At 43.7% G+C, this 12,651-nt stretch overlaps 1 protein-coding gene across 4 annotated transcripts in view; it reads left to right on the top strand.

Annotated features, from left to right (window-relative positions):
• LOC309856719 (zinc finger protein 157-like) overlaps positions 1–9,089 on the top strand; it is a 31,540-nt gene extending 22,451 nt beyond the window's left edge. Inside the window, exons 2-4 of one of the 4 annotated variants that reach the window (XM_082718147.1) lie at positions 3,635–3,761; positions 4,052–4,147; positions 8,461–9,089. In XM_082718147.1, coding sequence (XP_082574273.1) covers positions 3,635–3,761; positions 4,052–4,147; positions 8,461–8,531 — 294 coding nt within the window. In that variant the 3' untranslated portion in view covers positions 8,532–9,089. Of the gene's footprint in view, positions 1–3,634; positions 3,762–3,966; positions 4,148–7,806 lie in introns of all 4 variants that reach the window. The other 3 variants (XM_082718146.1, XM_082718145.1, XM_082718144.1) reach the window with 3 other exon arrangements.
• Positions 9,090–12,651: the final 3,562 nt, after the last annotated feature.

Below are 12,651 nucleotides of genomic sequence, written 5' to 3'. Positions count from 1 at the left end.
CCCTGTCTGATTCATTTTACTTAGCATCATGTCCTCCAGTTTCATCTAATTTGTTGCAAATGGTGGGATTTCCTTCTTTGTCATGACTCAATCAATCTGGTTGTATATATAAACCACGTGTTTATCCCTTCATCCACTGATGGACCATATCTTGGTTATTGTGAATAATGCTGCAGTGATCATGGGAACACGGATATCTCTTTGGGATAGTGATTTCACTTCCTTCAGAAACATACCCAGAAGGGGGACTGCCGGATCATCTAGTTCTATTTTTAATTTTTTGAACAACCTCCATACTGTTTTCCATAACGGCTGTACCTGTTTACCTTTTAAGATTTTATTTTTAAGTAATTTCTACACCCACTATGGGCCTCATACTTACAACCCCTAGATCAAGAGTCACACGCTCCACTAACCGAGCCAACCAGATGGCCCTACCTTTTTTTCCTTATTAATCTTTGATAACATCTAATTTGTATCTCAGCTTTGCCTATATAGAAGTCAATGATCTTACTCATCTTTTCTCTTTTTCTTTCTATTCTTCCATTTTTCTTTGTTCTTCTACTTTGTCAGGACAACTTCAATTTTATACATTGTCTTTCGACCTTGTTTTAGTCTTAGCTTTACAATTAGTATATGGAATGCTCACTGTTAGGCTTTTGCCAGAATTTTCCCATTCATTGGTTTTGGTTGGATGGTACAGGGCTGGCCAATAGCATTTCCGGCAGCGATGAGCATGTTCTGGGTCTCTACTGTCCAGGACTGTAACTAGCCACATGTGGTTACTGAACACTGGAAATATGCCTGATGCGACTGAGAGACTGAATTTCGTATGTTACTCCATTTTAATTCATCAAAACTTAAATTTCGATAACCACATGTGTCTAGTGGCTACCAAATTGGATGGTGCAGCTCTATGAAATTCCTTGGGGAGGGCACCAGTGTTTTGGCCCACTCAGCTGTGCTTCTGATAGCCTCGATACTTGAAGAGCATCAAGTCTAAAGCATCGGAGTGCCTTTGTTGGTACTTTGCCCCCTTCACTTTCTTGAAAGTGCTACATTACTACTGCTTTGTGTCTTGCGAAATTGATGCCAGTTTAATTCTCTTGTCTTGGGAGTTATTTCATCTTTTTGCCTGGAGGCCCTGAGGGAATAGTTTCCTTGTCTCTAAATTCTAATTGTTTTATTAAAATATATCTCGGAGTTGGTTGTTCCAGGTCAACTTTCCTTGGGACCCAGCGGGTCTTGGAGAGTGTTGAGGTTTGTTTTATGATGCTGGGTGTGTTCTAGCTTGGTGAATATTCCATGTGTATTTGAAGAAACATAATTAATTTCTATATTTTTGAGTGGAATGCTCTACAAAGGCAGTTGGTTGGTGTTCAGTTTTTCTATATCCCTGCTGATTTTCTGTCTTCTAGTTACTTTTATTAGTAAAAGAAGTGTCGAAGGTCAACAGCTGTAAATGTGGAGTTGCCCATTTTTTCCTTCCAGTTCTTTTCGTTTTGTTTCATGTATTCTAGGCTATTTTATTAGAGCAATTCCTCCCTTCCACGATCCCGCTCCCCCACGGTCCCCTCCATGGTCTTTTGGCTGGAGACTTAGGGCTTTAATCTCTCCACTTTGGCTCTCACTTTCTATAACTGTGTTTACCCTCAGGGCCAAGTGGGGAGGTGGTTAGAGAAAAGGCAATGTGGATCCTTTCCATACTCTTAAAAAAAAAAAGATTTTATTTATTTATTTGAGGGAGAGAGAGAGTGAGAGAGAGCATGAGAGGGAAGAAGGTCAGAGGGAGAAGCAGACTCCCCATGGAGCTGGAAGCCCAATGCGGGACTCGATCCCGGGACGCCCGGATCATGACCTGGGCCGAAGGCAGTCGCTTTTTATTTTATTTTATTTTATTTTATTTATTTGACAGAGAGAGACACAGCAAGAGAGGGAGCAGAAGCAGGGGGAGTGGGAGAGGAAGAAGCAGGCTTCCCACTGGGCACAGAGCCCGATGTGGAGCTTGATCCCAGGACCCTGCGATCAGGACCAGAACCGAAGGCAGACGCTTAACCGACTGAACCACCCAGGCGCTCTCCTTTCCACACTCTTCAGAGCACTATTCTCGTTGCTAAAGAAAAAGATTTCTCTTCCTCAGAGTGCGAGGTGTCTGCTTCTACAAAGCTTGTGGCTTTGACTCTGGGGCTGACTTTGGGGCAGGATTGCATTTAAAAAAAAAAAAAAACCCAAATAGGACTTCTCCCATTCTCTCTGTCCCACAGTACCCTCCTTCAAGCTCCCTGCCATTTTGGTGTCCCGGCTGACTCAGTACTTGTTTTCTCACGCTCTTTGTTTTTTTCTTAGCTATCCAGATTATTCTGGTGGTTTCAGCTGGTACTGAAATGTGATTGCCTCCCAAGCCTTGGCCTATCCTGGCCTGCTCTTCGGAGCTTCAGAATCATATACCCACCTGCCAGCTGGATGTCTATCAGTATGTGTCATAAACACTCCAGCTGAGGTCCAAGATCTATTTTAATTTCCCCTTCTGCCAGCCTAGTATCTCTCTTGTTTTGCTAATCTCAATATGTGCCACCAGCCCCAACCCATCTGCTCACGCCATTTTTCTGGGAGTTAATATTCTGTGCTTTTCCCCCACTTGACAGTACTTCTATATAATTTATAAGTATGAATATATTGTGCCAAGGTCAGAAAATATTCTGATGGTGTATGCAGTCAAATATCTTAGAGACTGATAATGTGTAGGGAAGAAGAGCCCCAAATTCCCTCCACTCTCTGGCCCCTGAGTGTCTCCACAGCCTTTATTTCATTGTAGCCTGAAGTGCTGTTTTCCGTCACACTGTTCTATGTGAGTGAGGTTCCCTAACTCACCATGTGTGTTTCATGTTTTCCTGCCTTTTCTTACGTGATTGCCCCATGTTTGTGGGGGGAAATTGTATTCTTGTTTAGGGATTCAAAGCTCTGTCTCCCCAAATGAAGCTGAATCGAGCTGAATCTGATACACAAAGTAGACTCCCATTCCATCCCTTGTGAAAGCCCGCTGCACCCTGCACACGTGTCTAGCACAGCTCCCGTGTGCTAAAAAATAAAGATTTTATTTATTTGACAAGAGGGAGAGATGGTGAGAGAGGGAACACAAGCAGAGAGAAGGGGAGAGGGAGAAGCAAGCTTCCTGCTGAGCAGGCACCCCGATGCAGGGCTTGATCCCAGGACCCTGGGATCATGACCTGAGCTGAAGGCAGACGTTTAACCTACTGAGCCACCCAGGCACCTGGCAAGAATGTGTTTATATACAAGTTTCTTTATTGGGGCATGAGGTCTTTGAGAACAGGCACTCCATCTTATTCCTTTTCTTTTTTTTTTTTTAAAGATTTTATTAATCTGTCAGAGAAAACATGAGCAGGGGGACAGGCAGAAGGAGAAGCAGGCTCCCCACTGAGCAGGGAGCCCGATGCGGGACCCGACCCCAGGACCCAAAGATCATAACCTGAGCCGAAGGCAGAGGCTCAACCCACTGGGCCACCCATGCGCCCCAACTCCTAGTTAACTCTTATTTCATTAGTGCTCCGTGGAATTAGTTCCCACACATCTTCTCTGTGTGTCCCATTCTGATCCTTGCAGATTGTTGTTACAGGGATCTGTGTCATTTGAGGACGTGGCTGTGGATTTTACCCGACAGGAATGGCACAGACTGGACCCCGCTCAGAGGACCATGCATAAGGATGTCATGTTGGAGAACTACAGCAACCTGGCATCTGTGGGTGAGGATTATCTCCCATGTCACTCCCGGTCGCATGTGTGTCCTGTCTTGGTTACTGGGATGTGTGCAGCCTTTGTAGACGTTGATCATGCTCGAGTTCTAGATGCAGGGGTCCCAGGTGACTGATCAGTTGGGGGCACCGGGAAGTGTGTGTGTCATCGCTTCCCCCCAGTGAAAGGCTTAAATGGGCCCCCTTCCTTGTGCAGCTCACGAAGATGCACCTTCCTCCTCCATCAGAGGCCCTAAGCTCAGACAACTTGGCCCATGTCCTGTGCCATTTCCCATTAACAGGCCTCTGCGTGGCCAAACCAGAGATGATCTTCAAATTGGAGCGAGGGGAAGAGCTGTGGATATTAGAGGAGGAATCGCCAGGCCCTGGTTACCCAGGTGAGTGTGCAGTAGCCAGACATATGGAAACGGGAAATGAGAGCCCAGAAATGCAGGTCAAAACACTCTGGGAGGTGTTCTCTGGTACTCTCTTTTTAGAGGCCCTCGTGCTTTGGAAACGACTGGAGGCCACGTAAGGTTCGCGCACTTCAGATCCCTAAATCACACACGCCAGTTATGCTCACGCTCACGTGCTCGGTGCGCTTTTATTTTGATTTCTGTCGTTATCTGCCATTCTTCTCTATCCCTGCCCGCCTCAACTCTGACATTCTTAGCTGTTGTGCCTCTCTTTAGTATTCGAAATTGCCTTCCTTCCCTCTGTTGCCTGGGACGCCTTCTGTTGTCGGGCCTTCACTCATTCATTCATTTAGTGTTCCACCAAATCTTAAATGAGTATCCGCTCTAATCTGGTCACGTTCACGGTGTGGAGGTCCAGCAGCGAATGACCTAACAGCTCTGATCTCCTGGAGCTGGCAGTCTGATGAGGGAAAGGGAGCAGAGACAAATACATCATGTTTGGTGGTAAAAAGAAAATCCGTGCAAGATATGAAAGCTGGCTAGTGATGGTTCTGTGCTTGTCGAGAATGTGCTCAGGGAAGACTCTTTGGTGAGGTTAACATGAGTCCGCCAACATCAGTGATGGGAGAGAGACAGAACCATGGAGATTTTGAATATTTTGGGTAGAGAGGATAGTACGTGTCAGGTCTGGTCTGAGTGGTATATCCTAAAAATAGCAAAGAGGCCAGTGCAACTTAACAGTGGGTGGTGAGAGGCAAAATCAAGAGAGTTAGCTGGGGGCAATCATGTGGAGATTTTTAGGCTCTGTTAAGCACTTTTTAAATAGACTTTATGCAGCACTTTCACTTGATACTGTGACAGGGGAAGCCGTTGTTGAGTTTTTAAGTGAAAAGGTGATCTAATTTGTTTTTAAAGGATCTCTCTCACTGTGTGACCACAGTTCTGTTGGGGGTAATGCCCTCGGGCATGATAATGACCACCGGCATCAGAAGATTCAAACTTTGGACCAAGCTGTTGAATATAATGGTTACGGGAAAATCTTCTACAAGAAAACAGGCTTTGTTGGTCCTAAAAAGGCACACACAGGGGTAAAAAACTTTGGATGTCACGAATGTGGGAAAGCTTACTGCCGGAAATCAAACCTTATTGAACATCTGAGAATACACACCGGGGAGAGACCTTATGAATGCGCAGATTGTGCAAAGACCTTCAGTGCAAGGTCATACCTCATCGCTCATCAGAAAACTCACACAGGGGAGAAGCCCTTTGAGTGTAACGAATGTAGGAAATCTTTCGGCAGGAAGTCACAACTCCTTCTCCATCAGAGAACGCACACAGGAGAGAGACCTTATGAATGTCCCGAATGTGGGAAAACCTTTTCTGAGAAGGCAACCCTCATGATTCACCAGAGAACTCACACAGGAGAGAAGCCCTATGGGTGTAGTGAATGTGGAAAGACATTTCGAGTTAAGATATCCCTTACCCAGCACCAGAGAACTCACACAGGGGAGAAACCATACGAATGTGGGGACTGTGGGAAGAACTTCCGTGCAAAGAAATCCCTAAACCAACATCAAAGAATTCACACAGGCGAGAAACCCTATAAATGTGGTGAATGCGGGAAATTCTTCAGAATGAAAATGACTCTCAATAATCATCAGAGGACTCACACAGGTGAAAAACCCTATCAGTGCAATGACTGTGGGAAATCTTTCAGGGTACACTCATCTCTTGGGATACATCAGCGAATTCACACAGGAGAGAAACCTTATGAGTGTAAGAAATGTGGTAACGCCTTCTATGTAAAAGCACGCCTCATTGAACACCAGAGGATGCATTCAGGAGAGAAGCCCTATGAATGTAGCGAATGCGGAAAAATCTTCAGTATGAAGAAATCCCTTTGTCAACACCAGAGAACTCACACCGGAGAGAAACCCTACGAATGTAGCGAATGCGGAAATGCCTTCTACGTGAAAGTGCGCCTCATCGAACATCAGCGAATTCACACAGGAGAGAGACCCTTTGAGTGTCGGGAATGTGGGAAAGCCTTTTGCCGGAAAGCACACCTCACAGAACATCAGAGAACCCACGTAGGCCGGCCCTTGCCTTGTACAATGGAGAAAGCTTCTTTGTGAAGACTCCCATCACCATTTGATCAAGCCCTTTGGGTCATCTGGTCACCCTGCACCCAAAGTACACCTGTAACAGTTTGGCTCCTACACTGGTGTGAAAATACATCCCAGTTCCTGTTAGGGGATAGTTCATTGTCATTTTCATTTCATTTGGATTTCCCATTTCCCTATGGTATGGTGGCATAGCTTCTTGTCTGCTGATTGGCCATTTCAGTTTTTTCTTTTGTGCACTGACAGTGCTCTATCATTTGCTCATTGTTTTTAATGAGCAAAGAGTTTGTTTTTAATTGTTTTAATTGTTTTTAATGAGCTTCTCTTTTACTTCTTGGCTTAAGTGTCCATTGGCTTTGTTTTTTACTATATGAGAATATAAAAATCTTTTTTCAGTTATGTGTGTTACAGATATGTCCTCACGGACTGTGCCTGGTTGTTTAATTTTAAGTCTTCTGCTGAGGTTTTATGTTGGAATATGAATCAGATTCAGGGTGGTAATATTCTCCTATTCTTTCTTCTAAAGTTAAGGTTTTCCTTTCAACATTGAGAATTTGTCATCTACCCTGAGAATTTTTGTGTGTATAGTGTGAACTGTACAATATATAATACGCTATTGCTTTTAAAAACTTTACATGAATGGTATCACACGGTGTTGAAAGTTCTGCAGCTTGCTCCTTTCATGAAATGTTACCTTTCCAGGGTCTGTCCACACGGATAAATATAGGTCTGGTCCATTCATTTCTCTCTGCATTCTCTTGGTGCAAGACATTTGTATTGTATCTGTGTTTGGTGTCTAAATCTAAAAACGGAACTGATGGGTCATAGAGTGTAGGCAGTGTTTAAGTGATTCAGCTCTTGTGCCCTCACTCTAACATCCCCCTTCTACACTGTGCTTTGTGGTGCTTGGGCTGTGACTCTACAAAACATGTTTCTGTCTTGCCATGTTCTTCCTGTTGAGTCTTCCCAATAAGAGATACTAAATACAAACTTTGAGGGTGAGGAAGGAAGAAGGGACCTGCTCTTTTTTTTCCCCTTCCTGTTAGCTCCCTGTTCATCTGAGTGTCAGCCCAGTGTTACTTCTTCCCTTGGCCAGCAGCAGTTCCTCCCGGTGGTGGTAGTTTAATCCAGGTTGTAGATTTCCATCACCCATGGAACCCCCTACGTACAGTACGCCTCCCACCCCCTCAGAGACGCTGGCAGCCGCTGGCCAGTGCCACCTCCCTAGAGGTGTGAGTCCCACCCACATGACATTACTCCTCCAACTTTTCAATTCCAGTTTCTTCCCTTGTTACCTTAGCCCAGCTGCTTCCTGTAGTTGCTATCGCCACGATAATTTTAATGTTCCCTATCTTTTCAGTTACATGGTTAGTAACTCTGCGACTAGCTAAAAAGTCTTTATAATAAGCTCTTTTCATTAAAAAATAACTGGTATTGTTTCTGTCCCCTAGCTGGGTTCTTCAGATTGATGCAGAAGTTTTTCAACTTTGTTAAATAATTGGATTTTTCCCCTTCTAGGTTGTACTAACTTACATTCTCATGAGCAGTTTGAGATGAAGTTTACATTTTCCCACGTATTCACCAGGACTTATTAGCAGTCTTTCAAACTGTGGCCAGTCTGAAAGGTGTAAAATGGCTTGAAGCTGTTGTATTCATGAATGTGGTTTGTCTTTTTATTTTTTAAGTCGCCTTTTTGACCTTTGATAGTATTTTATGGTTTTCCCCAAGAAATTATCTTTTAAAGCTAATTTTTAATAGAAACTTTGCTCATATAGCTGTATGTACATATATATTTTAAAATGTAATAATGTATTATGGGGTTTATATATTTATATGTAATATATGTATATATTATATATATGTGTGTATATATATATATACACACACGCACACACAAACATATACACACATACACAGATACAGTCATGTATCCCCACAAAACATTTTTGTTTCATATGTTCATTTCATTTTACCCACTTGTTTGCCATCTTGGTTGCTCTTCATTCCTTTCTGCATTCCATCCGGGATCATTTTCTTCTTTGCCTGAAAAATACCCTTTAGTGGAGGTTTGTTAGTGTATACCCAAACCTCTCAACTTGGAAAATGTGTTCTTTTTTTTTTTTTTTTTTTTTTTGGTAAAGCTTATCTTTTTCTTTTTCTTTCTTTTTTAAGTAAGCTCTAAGCCCACTATGGGACTCCAGCTCATGATCCCAAGGTCAAGAGTCATATGCTCTACCAACTGAACCAGCCAGGCACCCTGGGTATGTTTTCTAATGCACCATTTTGATCCACAAAAGTTAATCCTTTGCCATTAGTATTTTGTAGCACTATGCTATAGTAAATTGATGCTAAATTAAGTACATGTTTTTGTTTTGTTTCCTGGATGTTTCATAATAAATATGAAGACCCAGGATATTTGGATTAATCATCAGATGCCTCCAAATACAGCATACACGTGAATGTGTACATTATACTTTATGCATTTTTTAAACAGCATTCCCTAACCCTCATTTACTGAGTATTAATTACATTTATCAAGATGTTATCTTATTTATTCTTTTAATCTTCAGCTGAACCATTTAAAAAACTTCAATTTTATGTTTTAAAATTCTTATTCTTATTCTTATTATTATGGAAAATGTCAAACATAAATAAAAGTAATTTACAGTGACAGAAAGCAGATCAGTGGTTGCCTGTGGGATGGGGATTAAATCCTAAGGGATAGGAGGGACCTTCCTGAGGGGTGAAAGAACTATTCTGTATCTTGATTGGAATGCATATTAAATTATTAAATGAGTAAATTTAAGATTTGTGCACTTTATTGATATAAATTATATCTCAATTAAAATTTAAAAGCAACAATACAAATGTTATGGGTTCCCACAACAGGAGCCATATGTGGGCTTCCAGGGAGAAAACCAGGAATCTTGACCACTAGATCAGATAAGAACACTGGCAATGGGAGACTTAGTCCTCTGAAGGCTTTTGAAATGGCCTTGCTTCATGAAGGTGACCTTCACTGAGGCCCCGTGATGGTTTATGCTTACCCTCGGTTAGCACCCTCGCTGCCAACACTACTGTGTGTATTTGACTCCTAATGGCTTAAGCACAATTCCTCTTGATCCTCCATTAGCCACCGCCACAGTAGGTTTTACCCCAGGATATGTCAGCCTCATTAACCTACAGCATTTCTTTTCACTTCTGTGGGCCTAGAGCACAGTGTCTGTACAGTGACCTATACCATCAGCTCACAATATCTTGTCTTATCACAACTTTTTGATCCAGCAAAGTCTGCTGACTCCCCGTTAGCTCGGAGCATCATGTCTCACCACCCCTTTTCACTGCCATTACAATTTTTGCTGACCCCTTTGCTCACAGCAGAGTGTCTTTTCACCCCTTTAGCCTCCAGCTTTGTGACTGACGATCTTCCATTAACTCAGTATCACGGGGGTTTTTTGCCTTCCTTTAGATTCAGCACGGTGACTGCTGACCTCCCATTAACTCACAGTAATATGTCTAGTCACCTTCTGTTAGACTGAATGTAGTGTCTGTTGACCCATATCGGCAGTGTCTACTGCTTCCCTCTTGGCCACCATACGATATATTCAACCCAATGTGTTCTAACCACATTGGATGTGCTCATTATGGTGATGTTTATCAGCCACCTGTAGTCAGTGTCTGACCCCACCATGTGCCCACAGCACAGTACAACTGTACCAGTTTCTATCTGCTGTTCCTCAATTATCCACTGGTGTGGTGAGCTTGATCCTTCTGAGCCCCAGTACAGGATCTGCAGAACTCAGATGACATCACTCTGTCTTCTGATCCCCTATTTACCAAGCTTCAAGATGTTTAACCTTGAGACCCAGTGGTGTCTGCTTAAAAGAGCCCCCATCACTATGTCTTCTGACCCCCCACTACAGCCTGTCATTGTATCTGCCAATGTCTTTTGATTGACTGATTTTTAAAGATGTATTGATTTATTAGTGAGAGCGGGGGGAGAGAGCATAAGCACAGTGCAGAGGGGCAGAGGGAGAGGGACAGAGAATCTTAAGCAGACTTCAGGCTGAGTGTGGAGCCCAATGCTCCATCTCATGACCCTGAGATCATGACCTGAGCCAAAACCGAGTTGAAGCTTAACCACCTGTGCTACCCAGGTACCCCAAAGAGTCTTTTTATTTATTAGCCACTAGCAGAGTATGAACTCCTTGAGGATGCATCACGTTTTTTTTTTTCTCTTCAGTTGAATCATTATGTCAGCTAAATCTCCTCCCTTTAACCACAAGTTCTGTGTCTCTGACCAGTTGAAGCCTCAGTCAAGTCTGCTGACCCCACATTAGCCCCTCTCATGGTATCTGTTGGTCCTCCATTAGCCAACAGTAGGTTCTTTGACATCCATGAGGCCCCAGCAGTGTATCTGCAGATCCTACTCCGCTACCTTCCCCCTGTCTGCTGATCCCCAATTAGCCACAAGAGCTGAGACTTCCATGAGCTTCCAGGATGGTATCTGCTGATTCCCCATTAGCCTCAACTTGCTGATCACCTTTTAGCCATCAGTACAGTGTCTTTGACCCTCTTAAGTTACAATCATGAGCCACTAGTACAGTGTCAGAATGCATCGGTGCCCCAGCTGAGTGCGTGTTGACCATACATTTGAGTTCATCACTGCGTATGCTAACATTAGAGTAGCCTCAGCCCTGTGACTGTTCATTAATCTTTGCCTCATGCTTCTCAGTCTTGGCATCTGATGCTGACCCTGAATTAGTGTCATCACTATCCACTTATATTGGTCACAAATACAGTGTTTTTGATCATAAAAAAATCAGCTCTTAGCATTAGTCACTCTGCTGATTAGCCATGGAGCACCACTAAAGTGATAACGTCTCTATCTCAGCATCAGTTCATTTATTAGACCCATCCTTGTGGATGCTGGTCCCTCATTATTCCCTAGTGCTGTGTATTGGCCTCGTGAGCCTCATCAGAATGGCTGGGACTCATTAGAGCCTACCCTACATTAGAGCCCTTCCTGGTTCAGACGATCCTGTATTAGCCACTAGGACAGGGTCTTTGATGTCCAGTAGTCCCCCGTAGCTATGCCTGCTGGTGCTATATCAGCTCCCACAACTGTCTGTTGAATTCCCACTAGTCCTAAGTATAGTGTCTTTGATCTCTGTGATTATTCCCCACAGTTTATGATGACCCTGTATTAGGACCAGCCATTGTTCCCTGATCTCTGTATGCTGGTTTGTTGGCTATTGTTTCAATCCTTGCAATTGTTCCTTGGACTCTGGTGGTTCCCCAATCCCTCGGACTGCTGCTTTATTTTTCTGTTCCTTGTACTTCAGAACTTACTCCTTGGTCTTTTTCTTTTTTCTTTCTTCCTTTTTTTTTTCTTGCTGTGGTCTGATCCTTAGGGTCTATCCCCTGTTGCTCTGGCTGTTTTGCAGTCCCTCTGATTATTTTCCAAATATACAAGGACTATTTTTGTGGTCTCTCCAGATGTTTGATGATCCTGCTGTTCCTCCGGTCCAGGCACTGTCCCCCTCCAGCTGTTGCCTTTTTTCTCTGGCTATTCCTTCAGCCTGAGACTGTTCCCTTATCTCTGGCTGTCTCCTAGGTATTTCTGGCTATTGCATAACATTTAGGAATGACTTCCTGTGGCCATTCTAGAGTTTCTATGTCTATCCTCTAACTCCAAGGACAGTTCTCTGTCCCTCTGGCTGTTTGATAGTTTCTTTGACTGGTTCACATCACTGCAGTGACTGTTCCCCGTGTCCTGGAATATTTTCTCAGCCACAGACTGTTCCTGCTGCTTCTGGTTGTTCTCCAATGCCTGGAATAATTTACCAAACCCTCCCAGTTGTTACCTCAATCCTAGGTATATTCACACCTGATTATTTTCTGGTTTATCCAACTGTTTCTCAAAACCAAGGACCATTGTAGCCACTGGATGTGGCTGGGAGTATCTGACAATGAAGAGTGTCAGGCTGCAGAGGAATCACCTTCCTTCCACGTAGTTCCCTTTAGTTACGGCTGCCGTGGAGAACTTACCTTACAGGGAGGCTTCCTAGTTCAGAGTCCTTGTGTGGCTCCTGGCAGGCTATCTGTAGTCCTGGTGTCACCACATTTCCTCCAATACCCTTCCAGAAAATCCACTAAAGTAAGTAAAGGGAGTTACCCTCCACCTCAGCATTCCATGCATCTGGGTGTGAATCTCTGCTTGGGAGAGACGGAGGGCGGAGAGGAAGCACGTGAGGGTGTCAGCCCTGTGAGGTGTGCAGCACGGGGTGGGGGGGGGGTCCAGCTCAATGGGTGGCCCTTCCCTCCACTAAGTCTCAATAATTCCCCTAACAAATGGACCTC

The sequence above is a fragment of the Mustela nivalis genome (genome assembly GCF_964662115.1).
Source record: "Mustela nivalis genome assembly, chromosome: X".
Classification (NCBI taxonomy): Eukaryota; Metazoa; Chordata; class Mammalia; order Carnivora; family Mustelidae; genus Mustela; species Mustela nivalis.
This window is presented reverse-complemented; position numbering and strand designations above follow the sequence as displayed.